This window comes from Penicillium alfredii (assembly GCF_028826965.1).
Source record: "Penicillium alfredii strain IBT 34128 chromosome Unknown utg000005l_segment0_segment0, whole genome shotgun sequence".
In the NCBI taxonomy this organism is placed as follows: Eukaryota; Fungi; Ascomycota; class Eurotiomycetes; order Eurotiales; family Aspergillaceae; genus Penicillium; species Penicillium alfredii.
The window spans coordinates 2846010-2865766 of NW_026622702.1; the positions used below are offsets into that span (position 1 = coordinate 2846010).

Genomic DNA, 19757 nt, shown 5'->3' on the forward strand with positions numbered 1-19757 from the left:
CCCAGTTCCCGTCGATCAAAGGAGGCTCCCATTTCCATTCCCAATCATGATTCTTGCCCGGATACTCCAGTTTGCGTGAGATCATGCTCACATGGCGAATGTGCGAAGCTAGACCTGGATATTGGTGGATGGTGCGAAATAATGATAGCACTCGCTTCAGAGGAGGTCTGGTCTAGTCGATATCGACGTGGTGATTTAGTGATTCTGTCGAGGAGGTCTGGAGGCCCCGAGAGGTGGCCATTGCAGATGCAGTGTCCGAAGGCCCAAGTTGGTCCAGGATTTGTGACCAAAAATCCTGGGACTTTTGGTAATGGACTATTGCGGTATTAATTTTGCTTTTTTTTTTTTCTGGCTAACGAAACAACACTCACCTTGATGTGGATGTTGACCGGTCCATGATCGCCGTGGTAGTGGAAGAGAGGTGAGCAAGAGGAAGTTGAAATGTGGAGGTTTTGCTGTATTTTACGACGGTCATATGTAGAGTCACGATATAGCTCAACAAAAAAACGTTGTTGTAGGATAACAGATGGAGAGGTTAATGTGTATCTACAAAGCTACAGTATTTCTAAACTGGTGTTATTAGTCGTTGGACGTTACATGTAGAAGAAATAAAGCAGTTCCGACATCGATTCTACGAGTCCTCGTCCATGTGTAATTTGTTAAATAGTATCAAGATCTTCTATGTCCGTTCAGTCTGCTCTATATTCTGCGGGATTCACGCCCTGCCTTGGCACAAAGCCCACGGCCCTATATGTAATGCTTCCAGAGCACTATAGAGGGGCGAAACAAAATGTCCAGTCGCAAAGAAACTCCCATCCCCGGCGCTAAAGAACATCATCTCAATACCAAATACTCCGGGTCCGGTGGTGAGGGATAGTCTCGTTGTGCTCTTCCTCCAGCGTCTTCATCGTGTCGTACAAAAAGAAGTCAATTAGGATCGCATTGATCCCGTACGTCTTGGTGGGTTGTTCGGGTTGTTCGCTGTCTTCGGTGTGCTCCTCCGCATCCTTGGAGTGATTGTTCGCGTTGAAGGTGAGTTCTGTACTTTCGGAGTCCTTCTGTTGATCGGCAGGCTTCTTGGCCCCCATCTTCACTTCGGGATGCCGCTTCTCCATCTCGCGCTTGATCAACTCCACACACCAAATACTCGTGCCGCGGAGTTCAATCTCCCATGTAGACCCTGGGGGAAGAGGCTTCAGTTGTCGGATGTGGCTATCAAGCGGGGGCGACAGGCGGAGACATCCGAGCTGATATAGCATCTGTGGGATGCGATAGTCTAATCAATTTTGTTAGTTGAGAGATTGGTACCACGGGAGACTGGGGAAAAAGCAATGTTTACCTGCAAACATGGTGATTTTGTCAATGTCATGGAATTGCCCAAAGTCTTCGCCGTCGAAGCAGGCCCACAGGTCAGCAACCAGAATCTGAGCCCGCTTGTACAGTCGCACCCTTCGGCCATGGAAGACCGTCTCGTCTCGGAAACAGGCGAAGTTCTCTGCAAGCAGGTTCACGAGTCCTGCGGCGGATTTGTCAACACTGTCAATGCAGTTGGCGAAGCTACCACCGAATTCCTGGTTGAGTCATAATCAGCATCGGAGGGAGGTTGCCAGGAGGTTCAAGGGAACGAGGTAAATACCGTGCAGAGAACTTCCCCAGCTTCGCGCAGACACTGCACTCGTTCCTCGAATAAAGGAATCTCTTCATCGGTCGCAGACCGGAACACATGTCTTAGCAATTCTTCTGTACAGTCGGTCTCATTCACCCAGAAGTCCGGGTCGGTGATTGGGATCTCTGCGAGTCTCAGCTTAATCCATGTTCTTTGAGTTCAGAATTATATAACACTCATGCAAAACAAAGAACTTACCTTCATCTAGAGCTCTCTGCAGAGCTGCGACCAGGCTCCAATACCCGGTCCACCTCTTTCCTCGATATTCCACGGCAAAGCGATGTGCCTCATCATTCTCAGACCAGAAGCTGAAGTTCAGCAGGTCCATGATGAAAATGAAGTCAACGGTACTTTCATCTTTTGTTTTTGGGTGCAGCTCATGCTCCGACCACATCTGCGTGGAATACGCCTTCTTCTGCATCAGACGCCATATTGACTCGGCGGCTCCTTTGGTCGACGCCGGGCTCAGCGCCACGTCAATGGCATTGTCAAAGATGTACTGAGCACCCTCGAGCACTTTTGTCTCGGGTGGCAGCGCCTTGGCCGGCCCACCGCCCAGTCCGAGAGACTGTCGCAGGAGCTCCAGCAGCTCCGGGTCTGCCTCGTCGTCAGACCCTTCGTCGACCGGTTCATTTCTCCGAGTCGATTCCAGCGACGGCATGTTTCTTTTAAATTATTTTCTTGCCCTTGGCTTGTGTCAAGAATTGAGAAAAGAATAACCCCCTCGGCAGAATGGCGGTGGGCGTTATTTACCCCTTTATCTTTTTCTTGCGCGGATGGTGGCCGTAGATGGCACCAGCACTCCACACCGGGGGGAATTTGCGGACTCGCTCACGTAGTCGCCTGCAATCTGCCCTGAAGAAATTGCTGGCCAGGCAACAATACACAGGGACGGAGTCAGTGCCCAGGCAATTTCAAGTAGAGAAAGACACGATCTCCAGTCCAATCGCCACAAGAAAAATCGTGGATTTTGGATATGATTATGTCAGCATCATTGAAGGCCGGAGCCCTGTACTTCCCAGGTTGGACACGGCGAGTGCGAGATAAATTGATAGTGACGATAACTAGAATATCGAAGAAATCATTTCCATGATCAAGATATATATTTCAATAGACTTTTAGTTTGATTTGGCCAGTGAGCAATGCGATCTCACGTCACTTATAATGCGCCCTGATATACTACCTAATTAGCATAGGCTTGGATTGAAAAATAAAAAGACATTCCTAGTCCTAATTGTGCTTTGTCTATTTATTCTATCCTAGAAGCGTTTTGATCTGTGCTTGCTCGGATCTTCTATATTTCTATGCAAACCGATAGTATGCAAGGTCCATGATGCGGCCGAGTGCCTACATATCATGCAGAGACAATCACTTAATTTCGTAAAAAATAGATAAAATAAAAATAGAAATAGAAATAGGAGACTCAAAAAAAGAAGGCAACCTAACCAATTCTTCAAGAAATAACATTGCAAGGCAGCAAAAGCACGGCGGATCGGGGAAACCAGAGGGTCTCCGTGCCGTTCATATTTGACCTCACCTCGGCCGCTGTTTCCGGTTTGCGCTCGACATTCCTTTGCTTTCCTGCCCCTCCGCCATCTCTCTCTCTTTCTCTCACTTTTTCTATTCCTTTTTCCCTCTCGTCGGCTTCATCATTGTTGTCTCCCCTACACGTTACTTTATCTCTTATCGATCGCAACCGCCGCCCTGCGTCCGTCATGCGAGGTGGTAGCTCGTTCAAGCGCGCTGTTGGGGTCGAACTCTCTACCACAATCCAGCAGGTATGGTCAATTTTCGGATTCTCAATAGCTCTATGCGATCCATAGATCTGATGCTGATGCTCTTTCGTTCTGTAGTCGCGTGTGCTACTGGTAGGCGCTGGTGGCATCGGCTGCGAACTGCTCAAAAACCTCGTCCTTTCTGGCTTCGGCGAAGTACACATCATCGACTTAGACACTATCGACTTGAGCAACCTCAATCGGCAATTCCTGTTCCGACACGAGCACATAAAGAAATCGAAGGCCCTGGTACGTCTGCGATCACTCAGCGCTCCCCGCGTCCCTTTATCGCCCCTTGCGAAACCCGTTCCACTCCAATCGCATACCCTAGACTTGCTTTGTGGAAGTTGGCAAATATGGACATGTTCATTTAACATTATGGCTTTGATTTTTAGGTTGCGAGAGATGTCGCGCAGAAATTCCGACCCAGCGCGAAGCTCGAAGCATACCATGCGAACATAAAGGATCCCCAATTCAACGTGGATTGGTTCAAGTCATTCAATATTGTCTTCAATGCGTTGGATAATCTGGACGCCAGGCGCTATGTGAACCGAATGTGTCTTTCTGCCGAGGTGCCTCTCATCGAAAGTGGCACCACGGGGTTTAATGGTCAAGTCCAGGCCATCAAAAAGGTTCGCATGACTGATATTCTGATAGCCTACACTTATGCTAACCGTTACAGGGCAACACGGAGTGCTATGATTGCACCCCAAAAGAAGTGCCCAAGTCATTTCCTGTGTGCACTATCCGCAGCACCCCCTCCCAGCCGATTCATTGCATTGTCTGGGCGAAGAGCTACTTGCTACCGTAAGATTAGCGACCGGCTTTTCAAAAATGGATACTTACTTCGTTTTAGGGAGTTGTTTGGGAAAAGTGAATACGAGGCCGAGGAGCTAGACACCTCAGAAAATGCAGAGAATGGTGGGTTGAGTTTCCTGGACCTACTATTTTGCAGACAATCTAACTTGGAGCAGCGACGGAAATTGAAGAGCTACGGAAGGAGGCTCGGATTCTCCAAGACATTCGACAATCAATGGGCTCTGCCGAATTTCCCCAGAAGGTGTTCGAGAAGGTCTTCAAGGACGACATTGAACGTCTACGAGGAATGCACGATATGTGGACGCAGCGCAAACCGCCAGAGGCCCTGGATTTCGACGCAGCCCAAGCAGAATCCGAATCTATCCCACCCACAATCTCGAGCAATGACCAAAAGGTGTGGTCGTTGAACGAGAACTTTGCAGTGTTCAAGGATAGGTAGGCACTGGCCTCGTCTTGCTCTCCCGGGCAATCATACTGACCATTGTGTAGTTTGAGTCGCTTGACCCAACGTTTAAATGAGCTCCAAAAAACTTCAACTGACGATCAACCCGTGATCTTGACGTTTGACAAGGACGATGAGGATACCCTTGATTTCGTTACAGCAACAGCTAATCTTCGGGCGGTTGTGTTCGATATTCCTCTCAAGTCCAAATTTGATACCAAGCGTGAGTTCAATTCATCCCTTGTCAATATGCTTCGACAACGGTTTTCTGATAATTTTTTCCCTAGAGATGGCGGGCAATATCATTCCTGCCATTGCAACCACAAACGCAATGACCGCTGGCCTTTGCGTCCTCCAGGCATTCAAGGTGCTCCAGGATGACCTGGCGCATGCCAAAATGGTGAGATATCCCCGAGATTACCTGGACTTTCACTCAATTATTAACGTTCCAAGGTCTTCCTCGAGAGATCCGGCGCCCGAGCTATTAATTCCGATTCCTTGAACCGTCCAAACCCTGAATGCCCAGTTTGCTCTGTTGCCCAGGGGAGGGTGATCGTCGACTCAGACCGTGCCACGCTTGAAGACCTCGTTCAAGCCGTTAATCGGATGAAATTAGGATATAGCAAAGATAACTTCGCGGTCACTTCATCGCTCGGCCTCTTGTACGACGAGGACATGCTGGACAACCTGCCCAAGAAATTGTCAGAGCTGGAGATTAGAAACGACTCCTTTCTTACAATTATCGATGAGCAGGACGAGGATCCCCGCGTGAACTTGGAGCTGCTTGTCGTTGAAATGTAAGTGCCCTATGAAGCACTTGATCCACGTAGTCTATATGCTGACTGATCCTTCCTAGAACCGGAACCGCACGCGAAGACGCAGTATCTCTGGAGCAGGTGTTTGAACTCCCTCGAAAGCCCAGAGCCCTTCAAGAGTCAACTCCCGAAGTTGCGCCAACCAATGGCACTCTTGCTATCGGCAAACGCAAGCGGGAGGCTGACGAGATAGATATGGCGAATGACCACGCCCCCAAGCGTATCGCTGGTGGGCCGGTGGCCGAGGGCGATGGGTCCGATCCTATCGTTCTCGATGACGCCGATGGGGGCGCCATTTTGATTGATTGACACCTGAGCCATTTCGTCTTTGATATCAACATGTCCAATCTGGCCACTATTTCCGCCGACTTTCATGCTTTTCTTTCTCTTCTCTGTATCATATGGGTATTAAGGCGATTTTCGATTCATTAGAGGTTTCCAGGTCGGAGAAATATCAGCAGTCTGACATAGAACCAAGAGGTTCACTTAAGTCTTGTTACATGTCCAAAAACGCTATTGTTCGGCCAAGTGCGATAGATTCAAATCGACGTAGCAATATCTTACACAGCACTCAGTCCTCCGTCGAGATTGAGCACACAGTTGTTCGCATATTCATTCTGCGCCAAGAACACAGCGGCATCAGCAACCTCGCGTGGGTCTCCAAATCGATGCAGAGGAATCAGATCCTTCAGCCTGCCAGTTTCCCCGGGAGTGAAGTCTAGGTCTGATTAATGGAAATGGCCCAACATATAAAATTCCATATAGGCAACGTACCTGCAATCATGGGCGTCTCAATATACCCCGGCACAATGGCATTTGACCGAATCACAATATCTTTCAATGACGCGGCCGCTTCAACAGCGAGTGATCGCGTCATTCCGAGTAGTCCCGCCTTGGATGCCGCGTATGGCACGGCGCCGGTCCCACCTTTGAGCGCGAGGAGCGAGGACACGTTGATGATACATTTCGAGGAGGGTTTCCCCTCTCCTGCTGCGTCCGTACGGTTACGGGCTCTGCTGCGGATCGAAGCGCGCATCAGTGCTCGCGACGTTAGCATTGCGCCCTCGAGGTTAGTGCGGAGGATCTGTGAGATGTGTTCTGGGTCGGAGCGCGGGAGGATGTTGGAGATGGAGACGCCTGCTGCGTTGACCAGCACATCGACAGAGGACTGTAAAGAGGTTATTACTGGTGTCAAGGTTTACTAGGTAGCTTGGGATGATCGCGCACCATTTCCTTTTCGAGTTCGCGCATCCATGATCCGGCGTCGGAGACATCGCCCAAGAGTAAACGGATCTTGTTGAGATTTTGTGTGTCGTCTTCGGGGGCGCGAGCCGCAACTTGACCGAAATTATTGTTGTCACTATTGGGTAATGCTCCGGTCAAGACACCCAGTCTGCCTGCTGCATCCTGTAGGCGCTTCTGTGAGCGGCCGACGAGGATGACACTAGAGGCACCCTCTTGCAGGAATCTTTCTGCGATGGCAAACCCAATGCCTGAAGTCCCGCCAGTGATCATGCATGTCCGTCCCGAGAGCCGATCCGCTGACTGAAAAGCGACTGCCGCGTTCTCAGGGGGAGTATGGGCCGACGATAGAAAGCGCCTGCTCGAAGGCAATGTATCAAGGCCGGTCCTTGGACGCACGCTGAATGCAGGACTGCGGTGTATCGGCGACACCCGCCTCGGCGCCCATTGCCAGGACCATAATAAGAGTCGGCCTGGCATGGATGATTGAAGTGTTCGGATGAAGATGACGTTGTATCAAAAGATGAGCTCCGGCACGGACCCACCCGTCGGCTCTTCACTTCGACCCATCCCACTCTTCCTTTCGCGTCAACACCATCCACTTCTCTCGCCGCCATGGCTCAGTCCACACAATCTGAGTATGTGACACTCGTGTCATGCGATGGCTTTGAGTTCATCATCCCGCGCAGCGCTGCCTGCATCTCTGGCACCATCCGGCGCATGCTGGACCCTTCGAGTACGTTGGATATGAATCCGCTTGATCAATGTTCTTTGCTGATTTTTCGCGTTTCTTTCCAGGCAATTTTTCTGAAGCGGTTACTGGTCGCTGCGTGTTGAATGATATGACGTGCGTTATCGATCGAGAGTGGATTCGAACGACGCGTTCTGGCGTCCTGGTCACAAGATTTACTGACGTGGGATCATTTGCGTTCTTCAGTGCCGTCGTCCTCGAGAAAGTCTGCGAGTATTTCTGCTACAACGAGAAACATAAGGACCAGGCCAATGTACCCGACATGGATGTACCGGCGGAGCTTTGCCTCGAGCTCTTGATGGCTGCGGATTATTTGGATACATGACCACGGTGTATGTGTGCTTTCCCTACTTCGCGGTCTCTTTAACTAACCTTCCCAGTGACTTGGATTCGACTCGAACTACCCCTGTAACGATTCACGGCGCTATGATACGGAGGTGTACATTTTTCACTTGTCGCGATGAGATAGATCATGAGGAGTTCAGGACACACTTGGACGCATTTGAGATCGGGGGTTCTACCCCAGGATGTACTATATGAACATAGTAGATCTTGACTGTGTATATGTCTGTCCACTGCTTTGTTTTATTTTCCGGTTTGTTTCTCTCGCCCCTTCCCCGACTCATGTCGAACCAGCCCATCTGAGCATAAACATTCGACCTACCGATGTGGACGAATGCCCTAAAACAGGTGGTAAATCAGATCTCCACTTCATTGTCCTCTCACTCCGTGAACTACAGTGTCAGAACTTTGATTTCCAGGGAAACATGAGACTTGATATTTCTGGCACCAATAAGCAGCCTTGACAATGTGCCATGAAAGAGGAGCGTATGAATGCAAAGAGAATGTCAGATTAGCATTACTTTTATAATATATAACAAACTGATAATCATCTCTAAAGTGCTTGTAACCTTGATCTCCGTATCGCCATCTCAGCGCAACTTGAGACTCACCTGAACCTCGGCCGCTGACTCAGCACGGAGGAAAGACGCCGCTGCTCGCCGTCTGCCCGCTTTCCCCTCGGCATCTGTGAGATGCTGGACTCAGGGCTGTGCTGGTTGTGGCTCCCAGTGTGATTTCCACCTATATTGCACTCTGTGAAACAGCCCTGTCTGTGTTCGCCGATCCCGAGTGCAGCGTGGGGGCTTCCCCCATTGCATCTTCCCCGGATTCCTGATAGCGGAGCAACTGACGCCGGTCCATCATGTCTGTTGTTGCAGGCCCGTCCACCGTGTCGAGCACGTCCGGTGTTCCCCTGATGCAAAAGTTGAACACTTCAGCTTCCGCAATCCCCGAAACGTCGTCACTGTCGCCACTCAAAGTCCTGCTCTTCCCCCTTCGCGCCCTCTACCGCGCCGAGAACTTTGTCTTCAGTACCGTTCCTCGACACATTGTGACCGGGATCCAAAACACAAGTCGGAACTTTTGGGGCGGAGCTGCTTCAACGGCTAGAGGGGCCGGGCTCGCGGGCGACGCTGCGGCAGCGGGAACACAAGGCGCTGGAGCTGGCGTCGCCGATGCCGCAAGCCAAGCGGGTGGGCTCTACGTCAATGAATTTCTCCAGGCTATGCGGAAGGTCGGCGGTTTTTTCGGGTATTTGACAAGCATATGGTTTTTCGCGTGTATGGTGGAGGTGAGACACTGCTCTCCGCGTTTACACGTCCAGCACTAATGGCGCTAGGGTCTTGTCTTGAACCGCATTACTATCTATGCATCGACTCGGCGACATCTACGCCTGGGCTGGGAGAGGCGGCTAGCTCTACGCATCATACCGATCCTGCTGTTTGTCTCTCAAATTGTGGGCCTGCTTCGCGCCATTCGATGCCAGACGTGCCCAAGTTACTCAGTCATGCGATATGGAAAACCAGGAAAGAAGTTGGTCTTTGATTATGCGAGTGGAGGAGGTGTTCTACACTCCCTGAGCTCGAGCTTGTTAGCGTGGGAATCCGACCAGCTGTCCTGCAGTGCTGTGCAAATGAGTCGCGCAACCAACGCCTCGCCCGCCCCATTTGGCTCCTTCTCCTTCCTGTGGCCAATGTTTTTGTTGCTGTGCTTCAGCCACTTTGTCGAGACACTGTCTTGCGCACTCCAAGGTCGACCGGTCATGACGGAGACTGGGATGTCTATCTTTGAACACTCCCTTGCATTTGCAGAAGCCGAGTCCATGATTAGCAATTCCGTTGGACTTGGGATGCTTGGTCTTCCAAAGCAGAGCCCTCTCAACGAAGGCGCATCCGGTGATGAGTCCGCATCGCCTCTTCAACTTCTTACAAAGTCCCAGGTCTTGGAGCGAATGAATGCCACGCCCGAGTTGCTACTGATTGCCTTGATATCGTGCTGCAACAGTCTTTCATCGCACGTACTTGAGGTTTTCGGGAAGCAGAGCAAATACCGGCTTTTCAACACGGCTTTCTGGGGCTGTTGCTTCATGGCCGCCATGCTGTGGGGGCTGCAAAGCGGTCCACCAGTGAGCAACGAGACGGGAGTTCTCAAGTTCCCCACAGTGTGTATTGTCGGCTTTATCCCTCATCTTCTCGTTCTGGCTGGCATCGGAATCTGCTTTGCGATCTATGCTCTAGCATTGCTCATCACAGCCTTTTCTCTGCCCCTGGAAGATGCTCAATCTATTTCGTTCAGGGAGAGACTCGCATTGGCTCACGACAACATGCAAGGATCCAACCAGATTCGCAGCATTCGTATCAATCGACACGAAGACTTCTACACGACTTTGCTCCGGATAGGCTATGTTGCTCTGACCGCCGCGAGCGAGGCGGTTTTCTTGAACGAAGGCAAGGGCGTTGTCGCTCGTCGAATGACATGGCTGGAAGAGGACCGGCTTACTGAGATTGAGACTACGCGGAACAAAGCTGCATCTTATGGGCACTGGTCAGATCCTTCCAGCGAGTCTCCGTTCGAAGCCATGGGCCTTGCAAATTTCGACGCACCGGAGGACCCTTCTGTATGGGAGACTGGCTACAAGCGAGAAAGGAAGGTCGAAAAGCCAAAGAATGGGGCTCGGCCGATGCGATCCCAAACAGAACTCGGCGGAATTGGTGCCATGCGGGCATCAGTTCGGTTGTGGCACGGTATTTCTTTTTTCGTGCCATTTTCTTTTTGCTTCTTCGTTGGTGGGCCTATGCATTCAGCAAAGTTCTTGATCGGCTGGGAATTAGTGCTCGACCTCAGTGGTTGAAACGTTTGACCGGGCCCCATCAGAAGAAGCCGAGTAGCGGGAAAATATCCCATTCGGAATCTCTGGACTTTTGGATCCTAACCGAGGATGGTGAACTTGAGCTGCCGGACAATCACGAGTTTGACGTTGAGCTGGAAATGCGAAAACGAGAGCACTCGAACCGGCAGCGCTGGGAGGAACCTGACGAACGCCGGCTTGATGAGAAGCTGTATGACTGGTGGAAGGCCGGTGGTTCATGGGGCAACCAAGACTACACGGCTGATTACAACCCGCCTGTCGATGACGATGATACTACAAGCGTTGTTTCAATGTCCACCAACGCCTCAGAGTCAGAATGGGAAGATTATCCCTCAGACGGTCGTCGCACGCCCACCCAGTCCAACCCCTTCCCGGCCGAGTTCTCTCGGGAAAGCACGCCGCTTCAAGATCCTCTCATAGACATGAGCACCTTTGCCCGGTTGCTCGACCCCCGTGACGGCGAAAGCAGAGAAGAGGCCCGAATTCTCGCAGCACATCTCCGCACCAGACAAGAAGACCCCCCATCATGACCCGCAGTCGCTACCAGAAGCACGTCGAAGTGGAGCGGTCTCGGATTCTTCTGTCGTCGCGTCTCCACCGATCAGCGGGCATGCAACCCGGTCCGGACAATCGTAAACCTACTGCGGAGGAAGAATCTGAAATCCTCGAACGGCTGATCCTCTCCCGTCGTTCGGAGCCTCCCTCTAACTCGGATCCACACTCCTGGGAATCTGGTGCCACGGGTCTTGGTCCGAACGGCCCGCCCTGTGTTGTCTGCCAGACGAGTCCGCGGGCGATCATTACCTGGCCGTGCCGCTGTCTTTGTATCTGTGAGGATTGCCGTGTCAGCTTGGCCATGAACAACTTCGGGACCTGTGTGACCTGTCGCCAGGAGGTGGATGGGTTTATGCGGCTATGGGTTCCGTGAGATTTCTGCTTGCTTGGTACTCTACTGCCTGACTTGCCTTGCTTTGGGAACTTGCTTTATTTAACTGGTGTTGATATTGGACAGAGTGTATCATATTGCATTTTCACGTTGGAGTTGGAGCTTTCACTTTTTTTTCGGACTTTCACTATGAGATAGCGACTTTCATGCCAATATATTGTTGCTACATGTGCGGTGATGGTATCACGTCGCGGGCAATTAACACCAATTCTGCCGGGGACTTTCAAGGTTCAATTCATCTTTCCCTCGTCTACTGCGTAGTACAATTCATGGGTTGAGAGAAACAACTAACATCAGACAATCTGTAGTTTTCAATTGTAGTATATATTCACTGGCCCAGTATGTCATGAGCACATCAAATAATGATAAAAACCTTCCTCGAACGAGTCTTCTGCTCTTTTGTCTCAAGTGTGATGTTCGATGGTCTCATTAGGCTTAGTTGCAGAGGCCAACGTACTGCATCTGGTTCTTCCGTTCCCAATCCCTGAGGGCTTCTTTCACATTCACCACATATATCGCTGTCAAAGGTAAACCGGCTTCGATCTCGTCGGTGCTGCATTCTCAAACCGAGACCAGCTACTCCGTCATCTCTACTGCCTTCCATGCCGATCACCATCTTGCACTGTGCATATGCTCCGCTCTGACCAAGGGCCGATACGTCGCCTCCCACATTTGTGCCCGAATCCACTCCTTCAGCTCTCCGTCGTCTATAGGAATTCCTTTCTCCTGCGCCAGTCCCTCCTGCACGGCACATTGGATCACAGCTGCAGCGATATCCACGCTGATCTCGCGCACGTCCTCGACATCCGGTAGCAGAGGACGACTCGAATCATTCAGTGCCGGCGACCGCGCCTTGAGCGCCTTGACAGCAGCGACTAGCATCTCCTTGGATACTAAGCGGCTCTGCGAGAGAACTGCTCCCAGACCGACCCCAGGAAAACACGTCGAGTTGTTGCACTCCGCTGCCAGGCCAAAGAATACCAAGTTAATTAGAGGCTCTTCCGGAAGCATGGTCTTGCTTTATTGCTTACCGATATCATATGACCTGCCGCAGTATTCAACTGGCGCAAATGGACTGCCTGTAGCAACCAAGGCCCGTCCCTCGGTCCAATCGTAGAGATCTTGGGGCTGTGCCTCGTGCAGCCGAGTTGGATTGCTCAATGGGAATATGATCGGTCGTTCCACATGCTTTGCCATTTCTCGAACTATCTCCTCTGTAAATGCCCCGGGCTTTGTAGATGTCCCAATGAGCACGTGTGGCTCGACGTGATGGATAACCGAGAGCAGATCTTTTCTTTCCTCTTTTCGCCATTCTTGGTCTTCTCGCGCGAACGGGGCTTGGGCCGAGGTCAATTGCTTTGCGAGCGACTTTACAAGAAGCCCAATTTTATCCAGACACCTAGATTGAGGGTTTAGGATCAATGAGATGGCACTTGTTCGGTTGTCACGCACCATATCTGCTTGGATGAATCGGTTTTTGACTTTTGAGTCTCCGTGGCAATCGTGTCGGCGATTTGGTCTGCAATGCCTGTTCCGGCAGTCCCTGAGCCGAAGATGACTACCCGCACGTCTTCCAGTTTGACTTGGTTGACATGCAGTGCCGCCAACATGGCTGCCAGTGTGACGCACCCGGTGCCCTGGATATCGTCATTGAAACAGGGAATTTGTGATTGGTACTTGTCCAGCAGTCTTCGTGCATTGTGGAGACCAAAGTCCTCACTGACATTGTCAGATATGGCACAGAGAACATCGGGATGGGTCACCTACAAATGGATATAAGCTCTTGGGAACCGTTGTCGGGCGGCATTGACGAATTTCTCCACGAAATCATCGTACTCCTGGCCTCTAACCCGGTGTTGTCGAAGTCCCAGATAGAGACCATCCGTCAGCAGATTTTCGTTCTATATGCATCATTAGCCACAATGCGTATCCACTGGCTGCAAGGACACCGTACATCTGTCCCGCAATCCAGTACTACTGGAAGCTGGCGTGAAGGGTGGATCCCGGCACACAGGGTGGTGATGACAAGTTTGGCCACCGAGATTAGAATAGCGCCGACGCCTTGATCGCCGATACCAAGGATCTATTGATTAGAGATTAGCATATCAATGCTCTAATAAGATATAACATCAAGGGCTTACCTCCTCCCCGTCACTGACGACAATGTAATCGATGTCATCCGCATTGCCGAAATTGGACAGGGATTCCTCAATACGGTCCTGGTTGTTGATATCCAAGAAACACCCCTCGGGCTTTCGAAATAGCCGGGAATAATTTTGAATGGCGTCTCCTTCAGTAGGAGTGTAGATCACACTGAACATCTCTTTGAGATGAGTTTGCAAGAGCTAAGCATGCTGGTTAGAAAAAAGGAACCTTGGATCTATTCTAATGGGACTGACACACCTTGTAGTACAAGACCGCGTTCTGAGCCTTCATGCTTGCCATAAAGGTATTCTTTGCAAGATCATCGGTCCGACTGCTGTATTGCTGGTATGCACGCTGGACCTGCTCATCCAACGTCTGGATGTTGGGAGGAAGCAGACCATGAAGATTAAATGTTGTGCGCTCTTCGATGGGAAATCCTGATCCCTTGTTAAATTGGGAGATGTGGAGGAGTGTTGTACCCTATATTTCCGAGATTAAAATCCGTTCACAAAGACTCAAGACACCGTGAACCCACCTCGTACGGGCATTTCACTGGTCGCGACGTTGCGCGAGGGAGATGTTGAAACTTGGAGCGGTCCATTGATGTTGACATTGCGAAGACAGATAAGTAGATCAAATACCGTGGTAAATGGCTTTCTCTAAGCAAGCTGAAGGAGTTGGTTTCAAGAGATGAGGATGTGACGTTGAATCGAGGACTCGTCCGGATGGGACATGTATCACGGTAGAACATGTGCACCAAGCTACTACATCACTACAACCACAAAATGGACTCTACTTTATTCATTTGTTGTCTTTTTCTTCTTCTTTCTCTTTCAATTTAAAGGTCCTTAGGAACCTTGGATTCACACCCACTTCGGTGCCCAAGTTTATTCCATCTTGCCTCTCTCGCTATGACGTAACGGAACCCGCAATCAGAGGACCAGGGGTCTGATCAGATCGATAAAACATAGGTAGAAAATTGACACTCTCTAAATATCAGTTTCGGTGTTTCATGGCTTTGAATTTACTATCTATGATCAAGAATGAGTCTATACCCTAGTCTTGTAGAGGAGCTGCTCTGATACTAAGAACGAAATAACCTCGAATTGATTAAAAGAAATACCGTTCCTACAATAAGAATAATCTCGGGGATCATTTCTAGGTATATTCAAGAATCATTTGTTTTTTTAAGGGGGATTAGCTCAGAACTAACTAGATAGAAGTGAACTTTTGAATTAATTTATCCGTATATTTCATCGCTATGTTAGAGTCCAACATTATCATCATACCCTTTCGGATACCAGTTAATCTTGCTTAAGGTAATTCCTTTTGCAAACATCTTGTAGTTATCTGCATTAATCACTGTATCCTCTGCACGCTTCTTGTCGAAGGCTAGCATCCGAGAAAGATAAGAGTGATAGGCAGTCACATCCTTCCTAAACCCCTTGGGACGAAAGGATATATCGATCACTAGGATAAATTAGTGGATGTCTGTGACTCGACCTGGGTTCGCTACTTACCTCGCCTATTCACCTTGTGTATCACCTCATGTAATAACACGGCACTAGATGTGTCCTGGGCATCTAGTTGATGATCCATATCCGGTTCCTCTTTAACATGGTTTTGATCCTTGATTGCTTGTTCAAGAGTTTTCAGCTGGAAGACCTCATCACACAACAAGATAAGATTGGCGTTGCCAGAATAATAGCCTCCAAGGCTTTCGCATGGGCTGCGCTTTGCAAATTCTCCCGGCTTGTTGGTGAAGCTCAACACGGCCTCTCTTATATTATACATCCCTCGCTTGATCAGTGGAGAGAAGTATTTATGGAGGTAGTATCCGTCCACATCTTTCTCGCTGTTCTTTCGTTGTGGGTCCTTTTCCTCCCTCCACTGCTTGATTGTTTTGTCTTTGGGCTTCAGCCCCAGATCTCCCAGGGTGGTCACCTTTCTCAGGTCTCCATCGCCACATTCCAGTTTTGAGAGCTTCTCGCCCATCTTCAGGCTACCTTCGGCCAGCTGAAAGGTGTCTAACGCACGGTGATAAGGTCAGAACTGTCTATCTCTTCAATATGGCATCTAAAAGTTGGGGGGGGGGGGGGGGGGGGGGCTCACAGAGAGCTGTTATCAACCTGCTTTTCCTATTCTTGATTTTTAAAGGTGCCAACTCGTCGTCATTCTCATCAGTATCTCCTTCACAGCTCATGTCTATATCATATCGCGCTCCGAATGAAACATAGGCCATGTTCAATATCTTCTCGTTTTCGTCGTTGGCCGGGACGCTAGAAGAGTAAACAAGTTTTTCAAGTGCCCTGACAGCATTTTGCGCGAGGAGGGCTGCTTCCTGGACGATCTGGTCAATGGGCTGGTTTGCACACGAGCCTGGTTTGCCGGCAGGAATCATTTCGAAGACCTCGCTCGCTTTGATGTCTTTTGGGTCGCGATCTTCGGGGTCCATTGCGATGGTCGAGCCGGTGAAGAGGAAGTAGACTGCAAACAGCAGCCATACCCTGGAGGGCTTCATGGTCGAAGGAGGGAATGTGGGAGACAATACAATCAAGATAGTAGGAGGGGGTGAACAGACCAGAGAATTCTCATTCTCAGAAATGAGGTCTGGTGGGCATTAAAAGCAGGACAGAGCCTTTTTACATACTCTGCTTTCATGGCCACGAGACTAGCCCCAATGATTTCCCTTAGCATAGTCCTGAAACAGTAACCAACCCTACGATCCCAGCAGTTGGAGGTCCCTGAGCATTAAACAAATCCTTATGTCACTCAGTCATTTCATAGCTTGTCTTGGCACCCCATTGTTGACATATCTACTGCGAGTCATGCAGACATTGCAGATATACCAATCTGAAGTCATAGGTCTAGCACAAGCGGGGGGGGAAATCATTGTGTCGGAGCTATTCTCAGGAGTATGCATTGCTTTGCAAAATCTCGTAGGTTATCCTCTCCTGCCACAGTGAGAATGGGATGCTCGGTTCCATATTGCTTCCATCGAGAAGTCTGGGTCCAACAACCAACAACCAGGGTCCATTTTAAGTGTTGGTGCCAGTTTCAACGCAAGTTCCACAATTCCAGGGCGCGCGACTCTGCGGTCACAATTACCAGATCCGGTATAGGTGATGACCCTATGAAGGAGTCAGTTGGCCACCTGTGGGGAAGTAGTAATGGTGGCCTCGTTTGGCCCCTAACGTCTATGTTGGATTGCGTTGGCACTAAAACATTCAAGCCTTATAAGCCCTGAGATTTTCAATGGATCTTTTTGTGGAGCTTGTAAACAATCTCTAATTTCTAATTGCTCTGTCTTGATTCCCACTCGGCTTTGTTAATACACACCCTCCTCCCCTCTTGTTTTCCCATTCTGTCTGGATTATATCGAATCTACTTCATTACATTCGACCTTTTGTTTTCTCGCTCCTCTGGCCGTTCAAATAAGGGGGCCTCCTATATATTTCTTCTATTTGATCATCCACCCTTCGAGAGACTTTCCAGAAATTTAAGATGACAACCGTGTCCAACTAAAATATGGCCAGACGAGAACGACGGCGTTTTTCTGAAAGATAGAGAAAGGACAGAAGTAGAAGAACAGAGAATAAAAGAACTAAGCTTAAAAGAGCCATTGAAGACTTCTACATAGAGAAAAATAATTTCAAGCTGCCTAATGCGCCCTATACTCCGCAAGAGTCTACCTTGGTATACCCCGGCCTCGACCTTCAGCCCAATAGCCTAGTAAACACACCTATCTTGGGTAACATAATAAACCAGTATATGATTCTCGATCTCACTGACAATACTTAGAGGCGATTCTCCAGAGAAGCCTCAAAATACTAGGATCTAGAAGTCGACCAATAAGTTGATTGATGGTTACAGCACACATATAACAACCCTAAAAATAAACGAAAGAAGCCTGTTTAGCTCATATATACTCGAGTCAGGAGCAATGAAATTATATATGCGCACAATCGAAGTGGGTAGCATCCACCGGTAATCCACCAAGGTCCCTAGATTTTGTCTCCTTTTGATCACCTTGGTAGAAGATACTAAACAGCAGCAGTTTCTGTATCACAAATATTAGTTTCAATCACCAGTGAAATTAATGTATGTGCTAGACTGATCTTACATGCGCACTTGGCAGCGGGTCCGGTAGCGCCAGGCCAGATACAGTCTCCGCTGCAACACTGGTTGTCATCGATGCAGTTGTCGCCGCCTATATTATATTTTGATTAGCACACAAAAGCCGGAGAGAATCGAAAAGAAGAACAGGGAAAGAAAAGTGTCCGCTAACTCTTTCTGCACCGCTTCTCAAGTGTCAGGTCCGCGTCGGCTTCTGGGACAGCAGCTGCACTCGCGAAAGCCGCGAGAGCGCTAAGCAACATCAGAGCGAAGACCTTCATGATGTAGATACTCAATTGATATAAGGACAAGATAGGTAGATTGGATTCTCAAGTTCTCGTAGAGAGGAATCTTGATTCTGCTGTTCTTCAAGCCAAAAGGACCCTCTATTTATACCCCAGATATCTCAGTCGCCCCCACTCAATGCGGGGAGGAATCTCACTCTTCCTGGGCAATCGGGGCAATCTGATCGCAGAGAAATCTCCGGGATTTCACTCATGAACTCTGCCTTTGATGTCATGTTGTTCTGCTTGGCACTTGGCGCTGGGCACCTGGTCCTTGGCATTGCGCTTCCGAGGTTGTATGCTAGATTTATGGCCCCATTCTTACTTCCTGCGGAGATACTGCATGGAGGCATGCCGTTCTCATAGACCCTGCAGACGGTCAGATTGGCTGGGCATGGAGGCATAGCACTTTCTGCAGGTGATACGTGAAGATGTGCGTAAGCATTTCCTCATATCATTTGAGATTGTAGAAGAGGATGTATAGCGCGACACAATGAATATCAAGTCACTTCCAAGTCAATCTAAGTAGAACAGAATCTGACATATTTCACAAAATCAATACATAATCGAAGCGAAGGAACGTCAAAGAAGAGCAGAGACAATAGCTATGCCCTGTGTTTGCTTAGGTGAATCTGTGGATATGAATTAGCTCGGTATCCACCCAGGAAATAAAAAACCAGTCAATCAAACATACCGCACGGCATCGGGGCAGATCTCCTCGCCACCAGACGAGGTCCAGATCTTCTGCTCGCGCACAGGGGTACCGGTGTGCGCAGCATTGATCATCAGCCCATCGCGAATGAAGATACCGACGTGCACAACGCCGTTGGTACAATCCCCGTTCTTGCCCCAGAAGATCAAGTCGCCCTCCTCGGCCTGCGCACGCGGGATATGCTTGCCCAGCTTCGACTGGTACTGCGTCTGCGCGGTGCGGGGGATCTCCTTCTTCAGCGCCTGACAGACAGCGTACTGCGTGAGACCTGAGCAGTCAAAGCCGCCCTGCGTGGGTCCGTGGCAGTTGCCGCCGCCCCAGACGTATGGCAGGCCCTTTTCTTTTTCGGCGGCGTCGACGATGCCCTTGCCTGACCCGCTGCCACCGCTGTTGCCTCCGCCGTTGTTGTCGTCATTGCCGCCCTGGCTAGGGCACTTGTCCACGACGTACTGGCTGGTTCCTGTCTTCACGTAGTAGTCGGCCACATAGCAGTTGTCCGACGTCTTGTCCCACAGCTTGTCGCCGTTGATGTCCTCGCCCGCCGTCTGGCAGGTCACCTTGATGTCTTCGCCCTTCTTGTAGGACTTGACAACCTCGTGGTTGGTGCCGGGACCCGAGCGGCAGTGGACACTGTCGGCTTCGATGGGGTAGGCACTAACCGCAGGGAGAGCGGCAGCCAGTGTGACAGCAACGAGGGAGATGTAGTGCATGATGAAGAAAGTGTTTTGAAAATGGGATATCAAGAAGAGTCGCTGTTGCTTAATGCTTTGACGTGGATGCTTTTAATCCGAGTGATTGTTTGATTGTTGATGAGAACGGTGCCACTCGAAGGA

General features: G+C 49.8%; 8 protein-coding genes across 8 annotated transcripts; 3 read left to right on the forward strand and 5 right to left on the reverse strand.

Annotated features, from left to right (window-relative positions):
* Positions 1 to 839: 839 nt before the first annotated feature.
* NUU61_004493 (queuosine 5'-phosphate N-glycosylase/hydrolase) lies at positions 840 to 2327 on the reverse strand (the record flags this gene model as incomplete). Its single annotated transcript, XM_056655075.1, has 4 exons — positions 840 to 1276; positions 1340 to 1571; positions 1637 to 1791; positions 1865 to 2327. The coding sequence occupies 4 exons, from the start codon at positions 2325 to 2327 to the stop codon at positions 840 to 842; spliced, it is 1287 nt and encodes a 428-aa protein (XP_056513102.1).
* A 1054-nt stretch (positions 2328 to 3381) lies between these two features.
* NUU61_004494 (E1 ubiquitin-activating protein ubaB) lies at positions 3382 to 5826 on the forward strand (the record flags this gene model as incomplete). The annotated part of the gene is made up of 10 exons (XM_056655076.1): positions 3382 to 3444; positions 3520 to 3690; positions 3837 to 4073; positions 4124 to 4248; positions 4298 to 4362; positions 4416 to 4695; positions 4750 to 4925; positions 4990 to 5102; positions 5156 to 5499; positions 5559 to 5826. 10 exons carry the CDS (start codon positions 3382 to 3384, stop codon positions 5824 to 5826), a joined length of 1842 nt encoding a protein of 613 aa, XP_056513103.1.
* Positions 5827 to 6077: 251 nt separating this feature from the next.
* NUU61_004495 (SDR family NAD(P)-dependent oxidoreductase) lies at positions 6078 to 7239 on the reverse strand (the record flags this gene model as incomplete). Its single annotated transcript, XM_056655077.1, has 3 exons — positions 6078 to 6235; positions 6292 to 6685; positions 6745 to 7239. The coding sequence occupies 3 exons, from the start codon at positions 7237 to 7239 to the stop codon at positions 6078 to 6080; spliced, it is 1047 nt and encodes a 348-aa protein (XP_056513104.1).
* A 135-nt stretch (positions 7240 to 7374) lies between these two features.
* On the forward strand, positions 7375 to 7835 carry NUU61_004496 (elongin C; the record flags this gene model as incomplete). Its single annotated transcript, XM_056655078.1, has 2 exons — positions 7375 to 7495; positions 7558 to 7835. The coding sequence occupies 2 exons, from the start codon at positions 7375 to 7377 to the stop codon at positions 7833 to 7835; spliced, it is 399 nt and encodes a 132-aa protein (XP_056513105.1).
* Positions 7836 to 8714: 879 nt separating this feature from the next.
* On the forward strand, positions 8715 to 11649 carry NUU61_004497 (putative ubiquitin-protein ligase (Asi3); the record flags this gene model as incomplete). The annotated part of the gene is made up of 4 exons (XM_056655079.1): positions 8715 to 9143; positions 9192 to 10596; positions 10662 to 11160; positions 11259 to 11649. 4 exons carry the CDS (start codon positions 8715 to 8717, stop codon positions 11647 to 11649), a joined length of 2724 nt encoding a protein of 907 aa, XP_056513106.1.
* A 627-nt stretch (positions 11650 to 12276) lies between these two features.
* Positions 12277 to 14413, reverse strand: NUU61_004498 (NAD-dependent malic enzyme; the record flags this gene model as incomplete). Its single annotated transcript, XM_056655080.1, has 8 exons — positions 12277 to 12629; positions 12699 to 13066; positions 13120 to 13386; positions 13435 to 13568; positions 13622 to 13750; positions 13809 to 14012; positions 14071 to 14292; positions 14348 to 14413. 8 exons carry the CDS (start codon positions 14411 to 14413, stop codon positions 12277 to 12279), a joined length of 1743 nt encoding a protein of 580 aa, XP_056513107.1.
* A 663-nt stretch (positions 14414 to 15076) lies between these two features.
* On the reverse strand, positions 15077 to 16333 carry NUU61_004499 (uncharacterized protein; the record flags this gene model as incomplete). Its single annotated transcript, XM_056655081.1, has 3 exons — positions 15077 to 15204; positions 15333 to 15814; positions 15942 to 16333. The coding sequence occupies 3 exons, from the start codon at positions 16331 to 16333 to the stop codon at positions 15077 to 15079; spliced, it is 1002 nt and encodes a 333-aa protein (XP_056513108.1).
* Positions 16334 to 18834: 2501 nt separating this feature from the next.
* Positions 18835 to 19634, reverse strand: NUU61_004500 (C40 family peptidase; the record flags this gene model as incomplete). Its single annotated transcript, XM_056655082.1, has 2 exons — positions 18835 to 18844; positions 18907 to 19634. 2 exons carry the CDS (start codon positions 19632 to 19634, stop codon positions 18835 to 18837), a joined length of 738 nt encoding a protein of 245 aa, XP_056513109.1.
* Between the last annotated feature and the right edge of the window lie 123 nt (positions 19635 to 19757).